The 19,790-nt window shown below is 46.3% G+C and overlaps 1 protein-coding gene across 1 annotated transcript in view; it reads right to left on the reverse strand.

Moving 5' to 3' along the window:
• SAMD3 (sterile alpha motif domain containing 3) overlaps positions 1-19,790 on the reverse strand; it is a 105,573-nt gene that overhangs the window by 2,525 nt on the left and 83,258 nt on the right. The window contains exons 8-9 of the mRNA XM_077813032.1: positions 2,265-2,474; positions 1,725-1,896 (exon numbers count right to left, since the gene is read on the reverse strand). Coding sequence (XP_077669158.1) covers positions 1,725-1,896; positions 2,265-2,474 — 382 coding nt within the window. The remainder of the gene's footprint in view (positions 1-1,724; positions 1,897-2,264; positions 2,475-19,790) is intronic.

Here is a 19,790-nt window from a genome sequence, read left to right on the forward strand (position 1 = left end):
CCATATGTTCAGGGTTTAGCTGATTGCCATATTTGGGGTCGGGAAGGAATTTTCCTCCAGGGCAGATTGGAAGAGGCCCTGGAGGTTTTTCGCCTTCCTCTGTAGCATGGGGCACGTGTCACTTGCTGGAGGATTCTCTGCTCCTTGAAGTCTTTAAACTACGATTTGAGGACTTCAATAGCACAGATACAGGTGTGAGGTTTTTTTTGTAGGAGTGGTGGGTGAAATTCTGAGGCCTGCCTTGTGCAGGAGGTCAGACTAGATGATCATAATAGTCCCTTCTGACCTAAATATCTATGAATCTAGGTTGAGGAGTACTGCTCAGCCCTCCTCCTAAGGAGGCTGTGCTGCTGTCTTATCTCTAAGAACCGAGCTGCAGCTGACATTCTGGAAGAAATAGAGTACTTACAGGAACTAGTTGAAGTGCTTGCCTTTGCAGATCCACACTTTCCATTCTCCTTCCCATACCCTAGTTTTCTAGATGGAGGTTTTTGGAAGAAGTGAAAAGGAACTGTGTGCAATCAGGTCCATGCTCCCTTTTACACACATAGATCCAAACAGTTGTGGATGTATAAGAGTACTCTCACATGGATGTAACGATTACTCCTTTTCTAATGGCTCATAAGAACAGCCATACCGGATCAGACCAAAGGTCCATCCAGCCCAGTATCCTGTCTTCCGACAATGGCCAATGCCAGGTGCCCCAGAGGGAATGAACAGAACAGGTAAGCATCAAGTCATCCATCCCCTGTCACGCATTCCCAACTTCTGGCAAACAGAGGCTAGGGACACCCTCCCTGCCCATTCTGGCTAATAGCCATTGATGGACCTACCCTCTGTGAATTTATCTAGTTCTTTTTTTGAACTCTATTCGTGTCTTCGCCTTCACAACATCCTCTGGCAAATAGTTCCACAGGTTGACTGTGCATTGTGTGAAGAAATACTTCCTTTTGTTTGTTTTAAACCTGCTGCCTATTTGTTTATTTGGTGACCTCTAGTTCTTATGTTTTGAGAGGTAGTAAACAACAGTTCCTTTACTTACTTTCTCCATACCAGTCATGATGGTATAGACCTCTATCATATCTCCCCTTAGTTGTCTCTTTTCCTAGCTGAAAAGTCCCAGTCTTATTAATCTACTTTTCTTGTCTAATTAATTACTAATGACAACTGTGTGCAAGCATGTGGATCTGCAGAGGCAATATACCTAAACTAGTTATTAGTAAGTAACTTTTCTTTCCATTATTTCACTGTGAACAGACTTTAACCTTAAGAACAGCAATTTCCAAGATCACTTCTTTCCTTTTCAGACAACAGGTACTCCACATTTGGTTTTCTCCATATGGAGCCTCTAGAATTGTCCATGTTTTTTCAAAACTAGTTTGCCAATGGTACAGTAAGTTTATTAGCCAATTCCCTAGGATATAAACAGGCACATATCTATATTGGAAATATTTCATTTCCTGTATGTTAGCAATAGCATTTTTCTTTTCCTGTTAGACACAGAAATAAAATCTCATTCATTTAATTAATTCACCTCCTCATTAATGGATTTCTATTCTCTTTGGTAATTCCCCTTTACCCCAATATATTTTCAACCAGCCCAGATATCTGTAGAAAAAAATCCATTTTTAAAAATGTAAGTAGAAGATAGTCTAGTAGCAGTAGCCTGAACAATTATGTACTACAACACTCAGACAAATAATACACAGACAGTTTATACTGACATTTCAGAATATCTTCCTCTGTGTGCTGTTTCAGATTTTCTCGCAGCAGAACATTAATTGGATTATTTCTCACCGAGTACAAAGTCAATATGTTTCCTGAATAAATCTCCAAAATCTCCACTGTTTTCTTATAAATATCCATGTGTGTAAGGAGCTGGAACTCCCTAAAAAGCTGAAGGAAGAGGAAAATTTTATTTCAGTATTCAAAATAAATGAATTAACTCGGGTGCATACATTGAAGACAGTTAATAAACTAGCTACCATTTTTTTTTCCCGAGGAGAAATATTTCATGTTTTGTCAAAAGTATATAAAATAACCACATGATATTATAGTGCATGGTATGTGTAAAGTATTAATTAGTAAATATTTTGAAGTAGTGCCAGGGTAGCAATACATGTTTACTAGGGGGTTAGTGGAGAAACTGAATATTAATGGATGCTTTACTAAAAACATGCAGTTGAGCACTCCCACAGGTGCCATCTTGCCCATATCTAGATCATAACATGAAATACTGTTATTAAAGACACTCACAGTATTACCTCATAAGGACATCTTAAGAAAGGAAACAGTCGGAGAATCTCTTTCAAAGGTGCCTTGTTACTGATCATCTTTCTTCGCATTTCTAATGTCTTGTTCATCCTTTTATCAACTTCTTCCCAGTTCCTCTCTGTTTTCATATATTCTTGCTTAAACCAGACAATGTGTTCATCCATCTCAGCGTCATGTCCTTCAAGATAAACAATCTCTTCCTGTCAGCAATACAATGACAGATGGTGAGTTCTCTCTAGAATTCACACAGCCCAGAAGTATTTTTGCCTGCTGGAGGACCTAGATGATTTGTCATGTAAAAATGGCATGGTTTACTGGGCTTCAGTCTTCAGACTGTGTGTTCAGTTTAGAAATTGAGACATTTCCTAACTACTACCCCTGCAAACTCCACCTGGATTCTGAAAATCAGACTCGGTTCTCCTTCTTGTTTCCTGAGCTCAAATTACCCCCTCAGTGATCTTTCTGCAATCACATTGCCTTTTTAGTGGGTGTGTCGCTCATTGGAAATTAGTAAACAATTTGATGATGCAAGATCACTCCCTTAGCAGTGCATAGCTAAGTTGCTAAGGCCCAGCATCTTAGTAATTAAAAGTAGATGCAACTAAGAATATAGATGGTGGGGGGAGGGAGGGACTCCTTCAGACTCTTACAACGATTATTCTTATTCACTTGAGCGGTCGCACAAATCAGTGTTTGCAGGACTGCTCTTCAGTTGAATGAAGCGCTGTCATTTTTCTAAAGACATTTTTCGAAGAACCACCAAACTTAAGTTTTTCATTGTTTTCTCACGATGTCTACTTTACAACTTTAAACTAGAAATGAGAGGAGAGCCACAATTCTTATGGCAACCATAATTTAAGTCATTTACTTGTTGGTGTTCTGGAGAAGTTGTTTATTCTGTAGGTGTAGACATAACTAATGGTTTTCCTAAAAATTATCAGGCCATCCCTACTGAGTTATAAAACCTATAATTAGTAGGAGCAGTTGCCATCAGAAGCAGTAAGCGCAGCAGCCTGGAACGACTTAGCTTTCACTGGAGGAAACCAGTGAAATGTCTGTTGAAATGAGCCTGGGAGGAATCTAAAAGAGCCACTGGTCAAAACTACCACTCAAACTGCATTGACACCAGCATTTTCCAGTAGGTCTCCCACTGGTACAGCTTAATGGTGGGAACACAGGGCTCAGGCATCACCACCACCATGTCATCTAGATGATGTAATGAGAAAACAATCAGTGGTCAGCCTACACTATCAATCCCACAGTTACCACCACTGGTGGGAAATTTCCCTCAAAACACTAGTGTAGACAGGGCTTTAGGAGCTGGCCAATACTCATGTATTACAAGCATGTACTCATGCTTACACCACCGACTTCCACCCCCAAGGGTTTACCGGAGGTTCAAACTATATGCAGTATCTGCCAACAACCACTTTCATTCATGTAGCACTAGTCATCCTAACAGACTCCAGAGTGCTTCACAGATCTGTCTGTATGCGCAACATGGAGTTATATTCTGTATCCCAGGCAAAAAAACCTTTGTAAACCTATCATGTTACGGTGGAAAGAATCTATAATTTACTCAAGGAAAGAGCCCTCAAGACAAAAATGATTAGCTTGGAAATTTACATCTCAGGTTCCACTTTATAAATACCTCTCCCCAAAAATATGGAACTGCACAGTTATCATTAAAATAACCTTAAACTTAATCATCAGCTTCGCAATAGCCAGAAACAGATGTAATGTGAGTTTCAAATGCCATATGTTATTTTATTAGTGAATTTTGAGATGCTGGCATACAACATGGTGGGGTTTTAATTCCCTTAAGCCTCTCCTTTCCCTTTCCTCAGTCCCTTCTTCCTTCCTCATCAAACTGGTAGCAGGGTTGAATACAAGAGCAATTGCCAAGGGCTCAACTGTTCTGTAATATTGTAGTTGCAAAGAACAAACAGCTCCTGCCTGAGGCAGCAGGTTCTCTTTTGAAGCCCATCTACTAGAAAAGGGGTAGGCATTGGGAAGCAGGGGGAAGAACAACATGGACGGGAAGGAGAAATGGGAAGGGAGGCATATGGGAATTGAAAATAAAGTTCAACGTTTGTGATACAGCTGCGGTTTATGGAATTACAGTTTGGCTGCTACAGGCGGACAACAAAACCAGTTTTGTTATCTTTAGTATCCAGAAGTTTGCAAGCACAGTGACATCTGCAGTTGTGTCAAATAAGCACACGGCTGTTGGAACTATATTTTAGCACGTTCAGAATGGTAATGCATAGTTAAAATACTTACGTGCATTTTTCCCTGTAATATGTTTCTAATCACAAAATTGCAGTCCAGCTGAAGGAGCGTTTGTCAGCCATATATATATATACACATATTGGTGAGTTAAGCACTTTCAACCCACCCCTCACTCTTCAGCATGGCCGCAGCACAAAGGACAGTGGTTAAAAAAGCAACACACGTGAGAATACATGAACAACTCAAACTCCAAATGGCACTGTTGCCATTGAGGTGTCTTTTGGGTGTCTTCACAAAATACCTGCCTGTGTATGAGCAGTTTGTTGAATCACCTGAACTGTGCTGCAATTGCTCATTCCTGAAGAGGCAAATACTCCCAACAATCCGCTCACACAGCACGCAGAATGGACTCAGTGTGGCAGGATGGGGCCATCGCCAAGCCTGGAAACAAGTACTAGGACTAGGTTGTGACCTTCCCTCCATTTTAATCTTCACTCACAACTATCAAAGCAAGCACAGCCAAACCCCAGACTGCATGGATCCTGCTACACAGATGGCTATGCATTCATGAGAGCCTTTTTCGTTACTGACTACATTAGCTGAACTAAACTTGCACAACGCGTATGAGCAGAAACACTGCAATGGCATAAAAATAATTGCTGAAACCCCTGCTCTACTGGAAAACATGACAGAAGGCAATATCATGTTCACTCTATCCATGCTAGTCATCCCACTGAAGTTGGTGCGATTGCTTACCTGAGTAAAGCAAGCAGGACTCAGCCCTAAAGCATTTTTTTCTTTCTAGATGCTCTACAAGGTCTACATAAACATGTGAATGTGAAATAATTAAGAAGCTGCTGCAGTGTCGGCCTGATATTGCCACGGAGTGGTCTATTGCTCTTTTTAGGCTAGTCTGAATTTTAAACTCTATCTCTAGCTAAGGCAAAAAGTATTATATAGCTGCACACACCAACTCAAAGCCCTCAACTTACCTAGAAAAAGCAACAAAACACTCCTGTTTCCTTGTGTCGCAGGCTGCAGTCCTGGTCTTCCTACCCTGATAAGCATTTCCTGCTGGCATTATTAAAATGGCAGCCTCCCGGTAGTACATGTGGAGTTTTAGCAAATGTTTTCAGGTATGTTCATTTTGATGAGCGGTACTATTCTTAGGTAATAGCTGTAGCCCTTTGAGGGTAGAAAATGCTACAGCAAGGAAATACATAATTCATAACAAGCTTTGGGCTGGGATTTGGGCCCTTCACTGACATGGTTGTGAGAATCCTTCCTCCCTATGCACTGCCAGTAACACTGACATACTTGTCAAAGCACGAATATTTTCTTCCTTTTGTGAGTTTAAGTCAAGAGTGCTACTGAAATGGAGGTTATTAGTTGATAATGAAGTGATCTATCCTACCATCACTGCATGTTTGTAATTCCAATTGTTATTTAATTGGGAGCAACACATATGTCAACAGCAGAGCAGACCCTTGTGATTTCAGTCCTATATTAGTTTTATGACAATGATCGCTGTTAGCAGAGAATCATAGCAGGAGTGCAGTATATTTAACTACAATATGGTTGTGGATGAATAGTTACTTTCATAGCCAAGCTGGCTGAAAGTACAAAGGAAAAAATGGCTTGTTTGATTTATGCTTATTTGGTATTTTTAAGCAGAGTTTTATTCATACCAAATTTGAGATTTTTGATAGAATGGGAAAACCTGGCATTAGTTCAAGGCTATATGAATAATTTCTACCATCAGGAGTTTATCTAACATCAACTTTTTTTGCTTTTATAAAAAAAGTGTTTAACTCCATGCTTGTAACAGAATGTTCCATATAGAACTGCCTTATCACAGAACTTGTATATTTCATCAGATCATTTTTTCTTACAGATATATTTGCGAAATACATTCTTACAAATGAAAAGTCCATGAGCTAATAATCAGCACTCAGTCTCATCTAAATACTTGACTATTTAAGATCCTTTCCTGTTTTCCAAAGAGCTACACTTAGACATTTTCTCCCTTTACCTTTTAGTTTGTCACAAGATGATTGTTACAATAAATGAAAAGCCATTTCAATACGGAGGTGACTGTCATTCAGTGGGAGAAGTAATGATCCCTATGTATCTGCGTGTACCAGTTTACAGTCCCTGTCTGCAGTGACATTTAAACTTTTTTGAAGAATGGTGCTTACACATAGTCTGCTGCAGTCAAGCCTTTAACATGGTTTGGCTGGGTAGCATGAACAAGGACAAACTGCGTTCTTCTTCAAGTAGATGCAGCCATGTACCCCACTTAATTGTGGGTGCACCGGAACCACTGTGTGCACGCACTGGAGAATTTTGCCTACCGGTACCTATAGTGGGACAGCACTCATGCCTCGTGGCCCTGGCTATGTGAGGCAGTGCTGCCCGATCCCCCTCAGTTCCTTCTTACCGCCCTTGGCTGGAGTTGGAGCTGTGTGAGATTTCTAACCTCTCTATTTCTTAGTGACTTTTCTAGCTGTCTGTAGCTAATTAGTACTCTTAATATAGTGTTAGTTACATTTAGTGTTTGTTAGCTTTAGTTTAAGTATTTCCCTGTTGATGCCCTCATCAGGTCTTAAATATTGTCCGTTCTGTCGGGGAGAGATTTGCAAATAGTTCCTGAAACGGACTCAGAATCTTCATCTAAAGCAGCACCTGCTTGAACAGGCCGTCTGGCCTTTTTCAGCACGAAGGCCTATGATGGATCAGAGGTTTCCCTCAAGTTCTGAGAGTGCTGCTGCTTTGCGTCCTGGAGTTGGTGCCTCTCCGAAGAGATGGAGGAGTCTCTCTCCATTGAGTGGGACAAGGAAGAGGTCACATAAGACTGACCACAGCCGCTCCAGGTCATGTGGGGACTTGTCTGCTTCCCCCAGAAGGAGTGCAGACCAGCATGAGTGAGTGCTGACCCATGGGATGGAGCAGATCTCATCAACCGCTCCCTGGCACCACACAGGGAGGTCAGAGACCCTGTGCTGTTGACTCCAGTTCTGGCCCAAGGGCATCCACTGAGTTTAGTGCCAACAAGGGCAATGCCAGCACTCGCTGTTCCACACCGGTGGCATCTCAGGCAGGAAACGGACCTCCTTTGCCTTTCTGTCCCAACCTCTCCCAGGGTCCAGGACTTTGCCAGGGCTGAATCATTTATAGCTCCGTTAGCTAGTAGAGCCACTGAACTTGTGAGTCTTTCAGCACCAACAGTCAGTGGAAATGGGGCTGGGCTCAGCACAAGCCACCAGGAACAACTTTGGCACCCCTGCTGTGTGTGGTGCTAATGTCACCGTGGTGGCACTCGCTACCCTCCACTTTGGTACCGTTAAGTTACCTCAGTACTGCTGCCGACTTCACGGTTGACACCACTTCCAGCATTGGAACCAACAGAGGCATACCTGCTGCCGGCCGTACCATTTCCACCATGAGCGCCTGTTCCCTCTTCATTTTGGGCTACGGACAAGTCAGACTGACTGGTTCCACCTTTCCCCCCACCCCCCGGGACTCCTTGGTGTTCACATTGGGATCTTCCTCCTTTTGTTGTCCATCACCTGACCCACATCGGGGGGGTGTGCTGGTGTAGCACTATGGGTACCAGGATTGGCACTCATCTCATTGTCGGGACGATGGCCCCTGACCCAGCACCTACTGGCCATGATTCTTGAGGGAATTCTGTGCCAAATATTGAATATTCTGCACATATTACTTTAAAAATACTAACAAATTCTGCAAATTTTATTTGTCAATAAATAAATGTGGAGACTCCAGCATGGCAGTGGGGAGCACAGGCCCCTGGCTGCATAGAGGTGGGAGACCAACCTGCAGCCCCTCCTCCCCAGGAGACAGACTCGGCAATGAGGCTGCACCTGACCCTGACACAGCACAGGGCTAGGTCTGCCCCCGAAACACCCCCGGGGCCTTGCCCCTCTGCACAAGGTATGGGCAGGCAGGCTCAGCCCAACAGGTTCCAAATGTGGAGGGGCTTAGTGTGTGGGGATCCAGGTGTGGGATGAGGGTGTTCTGGGTGGAGCAATCTGGGTGTGGGTGGCTCAGCAAAGTGCAGGGGGATATCTGGATGGACAGGAGCTTGTTGGGGGGTTCCAGGTTCAGGGGCAATGGGTCTCTGCCAGGGGGTCCAGGTGAAGGTGGTTGGAGCTCAGCGGGGACGGGGGCTCTGGCTGTGGGAGGATGGGGCTCAGCAGGGGGGTCCAGATGCTGGGGGAGTGGAGCTTGGTGGGGTGAGGGTCCAGGTGCACCTGGTTGGGGCTCAGTGGGATGGGGGGTCCAGGTGTGTAGGGCTTGTTGCGGGGGGTCCAGGTGCAGAGGGGGTGAGGATTTGAGTGGACAGGGTTCAGAGGAGGGATGGTTTGGGTGCAGGGGTGGAGGTTCAAATGCAGGGGGGTGGGGCTCAGCAGGAGGGTTTGAGTCCAGGGGGGCTCCAGATAAAGGGGGTGAGGCTCGGCAGGGTGGGGGTTCAGAGGGCTCTCTGCTGACTGCCCTGGGAGCCCAAAACAATGCACCTGCACTGTTGGGGAGGGGCGCGTGACCACTCTTGTAGGTTCCCTTTGCTTCCCTGTCAGAAGGTCCTTTTTCTGTGGGGAAGCAAAGAAATCTGTGGGAACAGATGAATGCATGCACAGAGTGGTGCAGAATTCTCCCAGGAGTACTGGCCACCAAAACCTTATCCAAACCAGTGGCCTCCATAGAATCCATGGGACAGTCCTCGGTTGTGGAGGTCCCACACCTCATCTTGCTCTAAGCCGAGATCACCAAGCAGGCCTGTGGTGGTGATCATTGATCGGCTGCAGGCCCAGGCCCCTCATGGAGCCTCCAGAGTCGTCCCATCTAGGTCCACCAGCCTTGGAGCAGAATCCGGTTCTGACACAGTTAACTGCTTTGTCTTCATCGCTAGATGATTCTGCGGTATCTGGCTCTTCCTCTTCTTCGGTACCAGAGGATTCCAAGGCATACCAGGACCTTTTGCAGTACCCGGCTTCTTCCCTGGGTATTCAAGCAGAGTTCCTGCAGGAGAATACCCATAAATTTCTGGATATCCTGCAGCCATCTGTCCCTAGGAGAGTCACCCTCCCTATTAACAATGTGCTCCTTGAGCCCTCTGGAACATGCCAGCTTCAGTACCGCCTACCAAGAAGTGCATGGAGAAATGCTACTTCGTACCAGTGCAGGGATTTGAGGGTTTATACTCAGATCTGACCCTGAACTACCTGCTCATAACCATGGGGAACGATAAAGCCCTGCAGGGCAGATTTAAGTCCACTCCCAGATCTAAATGGATGGATTTGATGTGTAAGAATACCTAATAAGCATAAATCAAACAGCCATTTTTTTCCTTTGTACTTTCAGCCAGCTTGACTATGAAAGTAACTATTTATCCACAAGCATACTGTCGTTAAATATTCATTATCAACTAATAACCTATATTTCAATAGCTCTCTTGACTTAAACCCACAAAAGGGAGGAAATTTAGTACTTTGACCTCCTCTTCCTTGCAGATCCGCACTGGTAACCAGCAGGCATTTCCTATACAAATATGATTTTGTAAACTGGACAGCTATGTCTGAGTGTGCTGACCAGCTGCCTCAAGCCTCAAAGGAGGCATTTGGGGCATTTATTACCAAAGACTGCTTGGTGGGTAACACTTCTTTGCAGTCTGCACTAGATGTCGCGGATACTTTGGCCAGAGTGATGGCCTTGGTGGGGACCAACGAAAAGGCCGTTCTGGCTGCAGAATTCGGGCACTGCTCCCAATGTACAACAGGCCATAGAGAATTTGCCCTTCGATGGCAGAATCCTTTTTGTTGGACGAGACAGACGAGACTTCTGCACTCCTCCAAGATTCCAGAGCTACCCTATGGTCCTAGGAGGTGTAAATGCTGGCAGTGCAGAGGTGCCACTATGGGGGTCAACAGCAGCAGCATCTGCAGCTCACATTTGGGAAGACTTTCCCTCCCACAAGACAGCAGAACTACCCCAGAAAGGAGCATAGGTCCCAGAGGAGGACACATTCTGGTGCAGGGTTTGACCAGTTGACATGCCTTCCCCTGGCGCCCCGCAAGTGCCCATTTTGACTCCTTGGTCCAGAGCAGTGTTCCAGTCATTGCTCCCTTCTCCCCATCTCCTCTGTTTGGGGACAGGCTGGCCGCCTTTTACAATGCTTGGGGCTTGATCACCACAGAAAGCTCAGTCCTAAACTCCAACGGATTGAGCTATGCCATCCAGTTCCTCTCCATTTCCCCGCTCCCTCCAGGACCCCTCTCATGAGATACTGCTCCTCAAGCAGGTTCACTCTCTACTGGCTTTAGGGGCAGTGGAGGAGGTTCCATAACTTCTGTTCTATTCCCAGTACTTTCTGGTGCCCAAATCCAAGGGAGGGATAAGACCCATTCTCGACCTTCGTGGCTTCAACAAATATAACAGATACATTAGGTGCTAAATGATCACTCTATCAACTACCCTCCTTGCGTTGTCTCAGAATGACTAACTTTGTTGACTAACTTTGTTGCTCTGGACCTTCAGGACGCTTTCATGTGACGATTTTGCCAAGCCACAGAAAATTCCTTCAGTTCACTGTAGTGGAGTGCCAATTCCAGTGTACAGAGCTTCCCTTCAGTGGTTCATATACTTACTGACAATACTACCACAATGTATTATATGAACAGGCAAGGGGGAGCACGCTCCAGGAGCCAATCTGGTTGTGGCAGTTCTGAATTGAGGAGAGTATCACTCTGTCAGCCAACCGCTTGCCCAGGGTCCAGAAACATCTCACAGACCATCTCAGCAGGAATTTTTCCCTAAAACATGAGTGGTCTGTGAAGACAGGTGTTCTCTGGGTCATCTTCACAGCATGGGACATTCATGAGGGACAGCAGAAAATGTTATCTGTTCTGTTCTTGAGTGGGCCTCAATCCAGGCTCCCTGTCTGACACTTTCCAACTCAGCTGGCAGTCAGCTCTCCTGTACGCTTTTCCCCTGGATCCCAATCATCCCCAGGCTGAAAGCAGATCGGGCCAAGCTCATTCTCATTGCTCTTGTGTGGTTCTTCTATCGCTCTCAATTCAGCCTCCTGTACCTCCATTCCGACATACTCATACAGAATCACCGTCACACCTTGCATCCTGCACTCAGCTCCCTGCATCTCACGGTGTGGCTGCTTCACGGCTAAATAAGTAGGAAGAGCAGTGTTTGGCAGCTACCCATCAGGTCTTACCCAACGTTAGAAAGCCCTCTACCAGAATGGCCTATTCAGCTATCTCTACGCGGATAACATCCTGTATCAAGATTGCATATGAAATAGCTTTGGCTACGCCTCTTCAACAGGTGTGAGCTCATTCTACGAGACTGCAAGCAACATTAATAGTTTTCCTTATTGAGTCTCAATATTGGACATTTGCAGGCTGCTACGTAGTCATTCAGACATACATTTATGAACTATTATGCTAGTACCGCATCTGCCAAGGCAGATACAAGTGTTGATAGGGCGGTCCTGCAATTCTGGTTTAGGTAGACTCCGAGCCCTGCCTTGTAGGCTGGGTACTGCTTGTGAGACATCCAAGTGGAATCTATGGCTCAATCTACTCAAAGAACAAGAAACAATCACTTACTGTAACTGTAAGCCTAACTTCACTACCAGGCAAATTGGTTGACACTATAGTAAAGACCAGAATTACCAGACACACAGATAAACATGATTTGTTGGGGAAAAGTCAACACAGCTTTTGTAAAGGGAAATCATGCTTCACCATGATTCACTATTGGAATTCTTTGAGCAGGGGTCAACAAACATGTGGACAAGGGTGATCAGTGAATACAGTGTACTTGCACTTTCAGAAAACCTTTGACAAGGTCCCTCACCAAAGGCTCTTAAGCAGAGTAAGCAATCTTGGGATAAGAGGGAAGGACTGCTCATGAATCAGTAATTAGTTAAAAGGCAGGAGACAAACGATGACACATATGGTCACTTTTCAGAATGAAGAAAGTATATAGCAGTGTCTCCCACGGATCTGTACGGGGACCAGTGCTGTTCAACATATTCATAAATGATTTGGAAAAGGGGGTAAACAGTGAGGTGGCAAAATTTGTAGAAGATACAAAATTACTCAAGATAGTTAAGTCCAAAGTAGACTGCTAAGATCTCACAAAACTGGGTGACTTGGCAACAAAATGGCCAAGTAAATTAAATGTTGATAAATGCAAAGTAATGCACATTGGAAAACATAATCCCAACTATACATATAAAATGATAGGGTTAAAATTAGGTGTTACAACTCAAGAAAGAGGAGATCTTGGAGTCAATGTGCAGCAGCAGTCAAAAAAGCTGATGGAATGTTAGGAACCATTAGGAAAGGGATAGATAATAAGACAGTAAATATCATGATGCCACTATATTAATCCATAGTATGCTCACACCTTGTATACTGTATGCAGTTCTGCTCACCCCATCTCAAAAAAGATATAGTAGAAATGGAAAAGGTACAGAGAAGGGCAACAAAAATGGTTTAAGACTATGCAACAGCTTCCATATGAGGAGAAACTAAGAACACTTGGACTGTTCAGCTTGGAAAAGAAAGGACTAAGGGGGATCCAATAGAGGTTTATAAAATCATGAGTGGTGTGGAGAAAGTAAATAAGAAAGTGTTATTTCCCCGTTCACATAAAATAAGAACTAGGGCTCACCCAATGAAATATATAGGCAGCAGTTTTAAAAACAAACAAAAGGAAGTACTTCTTCACACAACGTACAGTCAACCTGTGGAACTCATTGCCAGGGGAAGTTGTGAAGGCCAAAAGTACAACTGGATTGAAAAAAGAATTAGATAAGTTCATGGAGCATAGATTCATCAGTGGCTATCAGCCAAGATGGTCAGGGACACAACTCCATGCACTTGGTGTCCCTAAGCCTCTGACTGCCAGATGCTCGAACTGCACAACAGGGGTTGGATCGCTTGTTCTGTTCATTCAATTTGAAGCACCTGGCACTGGCCACTGTCCGAGGCAGGATACTGGGTTAGATGAACCATTGGTCTGACCCAGTATGGCCATTCTTACGTTCTTCGAGATGTGATGCAGGCGTGTATTCCATGACCCACCCTCTGTTCCCTCTGCATCGGAATCTAGTATCTGTGTGTTTGGTGCAAAGGAACTAATGGGGGGTCAGGTCCATGCTGCCTCATACAGCCAGGAAAGGGGCTATGGCCACAGTGCTGCCCCTCAACAGGTACTGCTAGGCAAAATTCTCTGGCTCCAGTGCAGACACACCTAAATGGCATATACATTTGCATCACATCTTGAAGAACCACTGTTACAGTAAGTACCCATTTCTTATGGATCATGTTTGTAAGTAGCATTTTAGTCTCCAATCTAGACAGGGCACTGGGTCTTCTCTATGCTATAACCAGGTTACAACGTGGTAATATCCCAATAGGATTTAAACACGCAGTCATACTACAGTATAGCCAAGTTTAACTGCACTCAGTCATTTTACTGCACTCAGAGGAAAAAATTGGACCGTGCCTGGGGTCTTCACCTGGATTGCAATACAGAACCAAATCAATAATTGGAGGTCTCCTTCGTCATTGCATCGTACTACAAAGAGCTGAGATCAAATTCTCAAGCTAATGGCCCCATGTTTACATAGGATGACACTGGCTGAAGTGCATTCTCAATTCTTGAGGACACCCCCTTTCTCCCCTGGATTTTTCAAATCACTCTCCCTCCCCCGACCAGAGCCTAGATCACTGACCTTTAGAGCATGCTGTAAATCGCATCAGTTTGCCTGGAGACAGTAGAGAGCATTTTAATTTTATTAATTTTAGTTCGTGTCTCCCAATTGTTTTTATATAGAAATCACTCCTATTTGATTTTGAACATACTATTAGTAAATTGTTTGCACTTGTGTCTAGAGTTTAAATGAACAGTTCTAGGTGTGCGCACGTCCACATGGGAGGACGAAGGTCAGCAACAACTAAAGCTTGTATATCTATCCTTTCTCCTCACAGACCCCCATCAAGGCTGCCAAGGCCTTGGCGGCAGTGGCCAGAACTGCTTCCTCGCCGATTGCGGTGTATGCAGACTCAGGGAGTGAAGGGTGGCCCGAGTGTCCTTTAGGCCATGCAGCCTCGCATCCATCTGTTCTGCGAAGAGACCATTCCCATCAAACAGGAGGTCCTGAATTGAAGCCTGCATTTCTTGGGACAGGCCAGCAGCAGTTTGAAGCCAGGAACTTCGCTTCATGACCACTGCCAATGCAACCACCCTAGCCGCTGAGTCAGTCGAGTCCCACGCCATTTGAAGGGAGCACCTTGCTGCTTCAGTACCCTCCTCCATGACGGTGCCAAGTCCCAGGGCAGGGCCTCCTTGAACTTACGGAGGGAGTTTCATAAGTTAAAACTGTATCTGCCCAAGAGAGCCTGGTGGTTTGACACTGAGAACTGAAGGCTGGCTGTTGAATACATTTTCCTCCCAAAAAGGTCCAGCCTCTTGGCCTCTTTATTTCTGGGGGTTGAACTGATGTGCCCCGGCTTGTCCTTTTCATTGGCAGAGACAACCAGCAAGCCTGGAGGTGGGTGGGTATACAAGTACTCGAACCCCTTGGCTGGGACAAAGTACTTGCTCTCAGCCCTCTTGGAGGTGGGAGGGATGAACAATGGGGCTTGTCAGAGGGCCTTGGCAATTTTCAGGACTTGTCATGCACTGTTAGTGCAATACGGGCAGGGGTAGACGCCGAGAGCACATTGAACAGGGTGTCTGCCTGCTCAACCATCTCCTCCTACCTCTAGGCCCAAGTTCTCATCCACCCATCAAAGCAGGGCCTGGTGCTCTTTAAAATCGTCCGGCGGGCTGGCACTTGAGGGTCCTGCCACCGCCTCCTCCAGGGATGAGGACGATGATTGTACTGCCGGGGGAGGCCTCAAGGCATCATCCCCCACAGGGGAAGGGGGTTTCGGAGTGGGCACTCGCTCCTCTACCCCAACCTCCAAGGGCAATTCGCACACTGAGCCCGATGCTCCGGTGCCATCAACTGTTGCTCCGAGGCAGTGGCTGACAAATGGTGCATCCGCATCACAGGCATGCCCCACACACTCCAATAGGGCCACTGCACTGGCCACTGCCCGTGTTGCCAAAATGGCATCGCCGAGGTCGATGCAGCCTCACATGCCCGATCACAACGGTGATGCCTCAGTGACGGGCTGAACTCCCTCTCCATGCCAGAGGAATCCCCTTCTGGTGACCACATGCCTAAGTCTGTCAAAGTAACTGTTGCCGCTGGAGACCAGCACGTCGAATAGGAGGACCAGGGCTGGGGGACTGGTATCGTGACAGATCATTCCCACAGTGTGGAGGACAGGGATCTGTGCCAAGAAGACGACCGGTGGGAGGGTGAATGGTGCCGGTGATACGATGACCAGCACCTCTACGTAGGCAACCCATGTTGAGAAGGCAAAGACTTCAATCACAGTGCCAGTGACCTGGGGCGAGCCAGAGAGGACTTGAGCTGCAAAGCTAGAGATCTGCGGCGTGGAGTTGGAGAGTGCTGCTTTGGCTCTGGGGATCAGTGGCGCTCAACTGCCCTCTGGGGGGTTCTGACGTCTGGCTTGCCCTCATAGGGAGCCTTTGCCACTTCTTGCGGCACACCCGGTGCTGGCAGCACGGGTAGAGGCCTCTGTTCTCTAGGCTCTGGGAGAGCTTGGGAAGGCGTCAGCCCTGCCACAAGTCTGGGTCCCCTACTGCTCCAGGGTGTCGGTGGCGGATTCCTGGAGGGGCTAGGGGCGCCGATTGGGGAGGCACGTCCATGTGGCTCCAGTGTGGTCAGGCGGCCCGAACTGGGTCCTTTGCCTGATACCCCATGGCCTTTCTTGCCTGGTGCCAGGGAGCCATTCTTTTGGCGCTCTTTTTGGGCACCGCTGACAGAGAGCAGTGCCGGGCAGAGCCTGGTGCTGGGGTGTGCTGCGCACCAAGGCCGAGGTACTAGGGGTAGAGTCCGGCCAGGAAGACTCAGAATCCGGGCAAAGAGCAGCCTCCATGACAAGGACCTTCGGACGGATGTCCCACTCTTTCTGGGTCCTTTTGGGTTGAAAGTTTTTGCAAATGCAACACTTGTCCTTCACATATGACTCCCCCAAAGCACTTCAGGCAGCTGCTGTGTGGAGGTCACTTACAGGCATAGGCCTGCTGCAGTCCGAGCAAGGCTTAAACCTGGAGATCGGGGCATGCCTTGCGTGGGGTGAAGTCCCCATTGGGACTCTAACTTCTAACTACACGTAACAACTACCTAACATTAACTACTATAAACATACTTACAAGGCCCTAAGGTTCGACCTAGTCCTGGCTAGGCAAGGAAAAGACGCTCTGACTAACCACCACAGGCGGTAAGAAGGAACTGAGAGGGCATAGGGCCAGCGGCGCCTAATACACCAGCGCTTGAGTGTGGCACTCAAGCGGGCACCACAGCCGACCCTACAGGCAAAAATCTACAACGGCCGTGCACGTGAGCGTGGGCACACTTGGAATGGAATGGACATGAGCAAGCACTTGAAGAAGAATATTAGCTTCTGTAAAGAAATGAGACAAGGATGTGTATTCTGCAATTTTAATTTATGACATGGTACCCAGTGCCTTGGATGGGTGCCTTTCTGTGTGTTCTGATAAAGAAATATACACAAAGCTCTTGCCAAAAAGGATGCTAATAAACGTCTTGTTAAAGTGTGCATTTGTAATATCTACATCATAGTCTCAGGGAGCTGAGCCAGATACATTTATTAACATATAGAAACCAAATAAAAGGCAAAATAAAATATGCTTTCTTAATTTTGCTAGCATGATTTCTCAACCTTAAAGGCTGCACTAATGTTAGTTTTTGCATTTAAAATTTCTCTTGCGTGTAAGAAAAAGAAGAAATTAGATCATTAAAATGAGGGTTGCCCTGAGGGAGACCTACACATCCCATCGCCCTCATTCCAGATGGAGGAGGGCATCACACAACAGCAGAAATTTGTCAGTAGCAAACATTCATAACATTAAGGCTACTGAACAAATTCTCCTTCATGTCAGAATTATTTTTCCTTCCTCATAAACTCTAAAACAGAGGCTAAATAATAGCTTTGAGCATTGTGGTAGAGGGAGCAACCATGCAGTTGGGCAGAAGAGGCGGAAAGCAATGTGACTGTGACAGCCACTGGAGTACAGGGAGCAGTGGGTCTTTCTCCTCTTGTAGAAAAGGTGTAGTACACACTTCACCATATTCCCCTGCTGGCATTGCAGGTGTGAGGCTATGACTGACCCTAACCAGAGAGCCCTTCTGGGCTGGCTAGTACTATTAAAAGAGCTACATTTTCCAAGCACTAGCAGACAAATTAAGGCTCCCTTTTGCAAGAACGCAGGGAAAGGGCAATCGGCACCTTCTCCGCTATGTATAGTGCCCAACACTAACCATAGAAAACATAACATTTTACATTAGCCTCTCGTTTTTTTGCAAGTATAAAAACTTTCAACTGGAACATGCAGAAGGAGGGAGTGTTTATACCTGAAAGCACAGCTCCAAAAAGGGAATGAACAGATCTCAGGGTTTTTGGATTAAAAATTTCAGAAATCCACAAACCCCAGATTACAATTTACATAGAAGTTGTTTAAAAGAAATCCCCATCTTTCTCCTCCAATGAAACACCTACACTTCATAAACAGATACAAGGAAGGAAATATCTAGATTAAGCTGGAGGCCAAACATTTGTGTGTTTTTTTCAAAATACTGATGTAACTTGGTGGTTTAAAGTTTAACTGTATTTTTTCAATAGCAGCTTTGATATAAGTGGTATTAGAGTTGGCAAAGCATAATAGAACACTTAACGCATTTATGACAGTGTACACATCAATAGTAACACACTTTATGTCACTTACCTGACAGTAATGGCTTCATCTATAAATAAAGAATTCAGTTCAGAAAGATGCAGCACCTGCATATGTATATTCATAAGCACCCTATGTATCCTATATATTAGTACACAGACTACTTATAACATACTACGGATGGACTATCATGTGAAGATATAAGGGCACCAATTGTCTGCTCAAACGTACATGTAGGCTTATTTACACAGAGAGGGCTCAGCTGTGGCTGGACCCAGGGACTGAACAATTGTAGTCCCTGTTGTGCTACACTTTGTGCAGTCATTTATATGCACGCAAAGTGGGTGACACGCACTAAGAGAGTGAGAGTTTTTTATATACCATGGGTGGCCAAACTTACTGACCATCCGAGCCACATACGACAATCTTCAGGTGTTTGAGAGCCAGGGCGTGGGTGTGCTTGCCGGGTCTCGGGGCTTCAGCCTTGCGGAAGGCACCTGCTGGGGCTTCGGCCCTGCTCCTGCTCAAGCCCCAGTAGGCGCACCCTGTGGGGCTGAGGTCCCAAGACCCCCCTCCCCACTGGGAAGAAGCTGAAGGTAACACACCAGGGGAGGGGCCATGTGGAGTGGCACATGCCCCCCCCGGATTTTTGCCAGGGTTTGCTGGCCCTGCTTGGTCACATGGTGCCTCAGGCCCCCTCCCTGCATGGCAGCTTCTGGAGCCAGCAAGCTGGGAGCTGCAGCTGTGGGAAGAGACAGCAGCAAACAGCCTGGAGCTGCAGAGAGAGCTGTTGCTGCTGCCTCTCCCCCAGGAGCCAAAGCAGTGGCCCCTCCATGCAGCTCCCAACTGCTTGCTGCTGCCTCTCCATGTGGAGCTAACACCAAGGAGCTGCAAGGAGGGGACACTGAGGGTAAGGGGGGAGGGGGGATGTGACTCAGGCTGTTGGGGGGGTGAACCTTTAAATTGTGCCCCCCCACTCTCAGCAGACACCAGTCATCTCTAGCAGAAGCCCCTAACCCCGACACAGGTCAGAGGCCCTGAGCTCCTTTCCCCTACCCTCCCGCCCCACATCTGGTAGGCAGAGAATGAGGGAGGGCACAGGGGGCTCTGCAAGCTGCACTTTAATTGTAAAAGAGCCACATGCAGCTCGCGAGCTACGGTTTGGCCACTCCGTTATATACACTACGTTTAAAATGCCGGTAAGCATTTCATATCCACTTTGAGCTGGTGCAAATGACTACAAAAGATGCATGGCAACAGAGAATCAATGCTTTGTGTTCCTCTGAATGCAAGGGCTATTCAAGTTAAGGGCCACTGTCAGCGCTCAGGGCCCAGGACCCAGCTGCTTCTCCACTGGCCAAAAGAGCACCCCTCATGCAGGGCTAGCTCCAAGTAGGATGGGGCTA

The sequence above is a fragment of the Eretmochelys imbricata genome, chromosome 3 (assembly GCF_965152235.1).
Source record: "Eretmochelys imbricata isolate rEreImb1 chromosome 3, rEreImb1.hap1, whole genome shotgun sequence".
NCBI lineage: Eukaryota > Metazoa > Chordata > Testudines > Cheloniidae > Eretmochelys > Eretmochelys imbricata.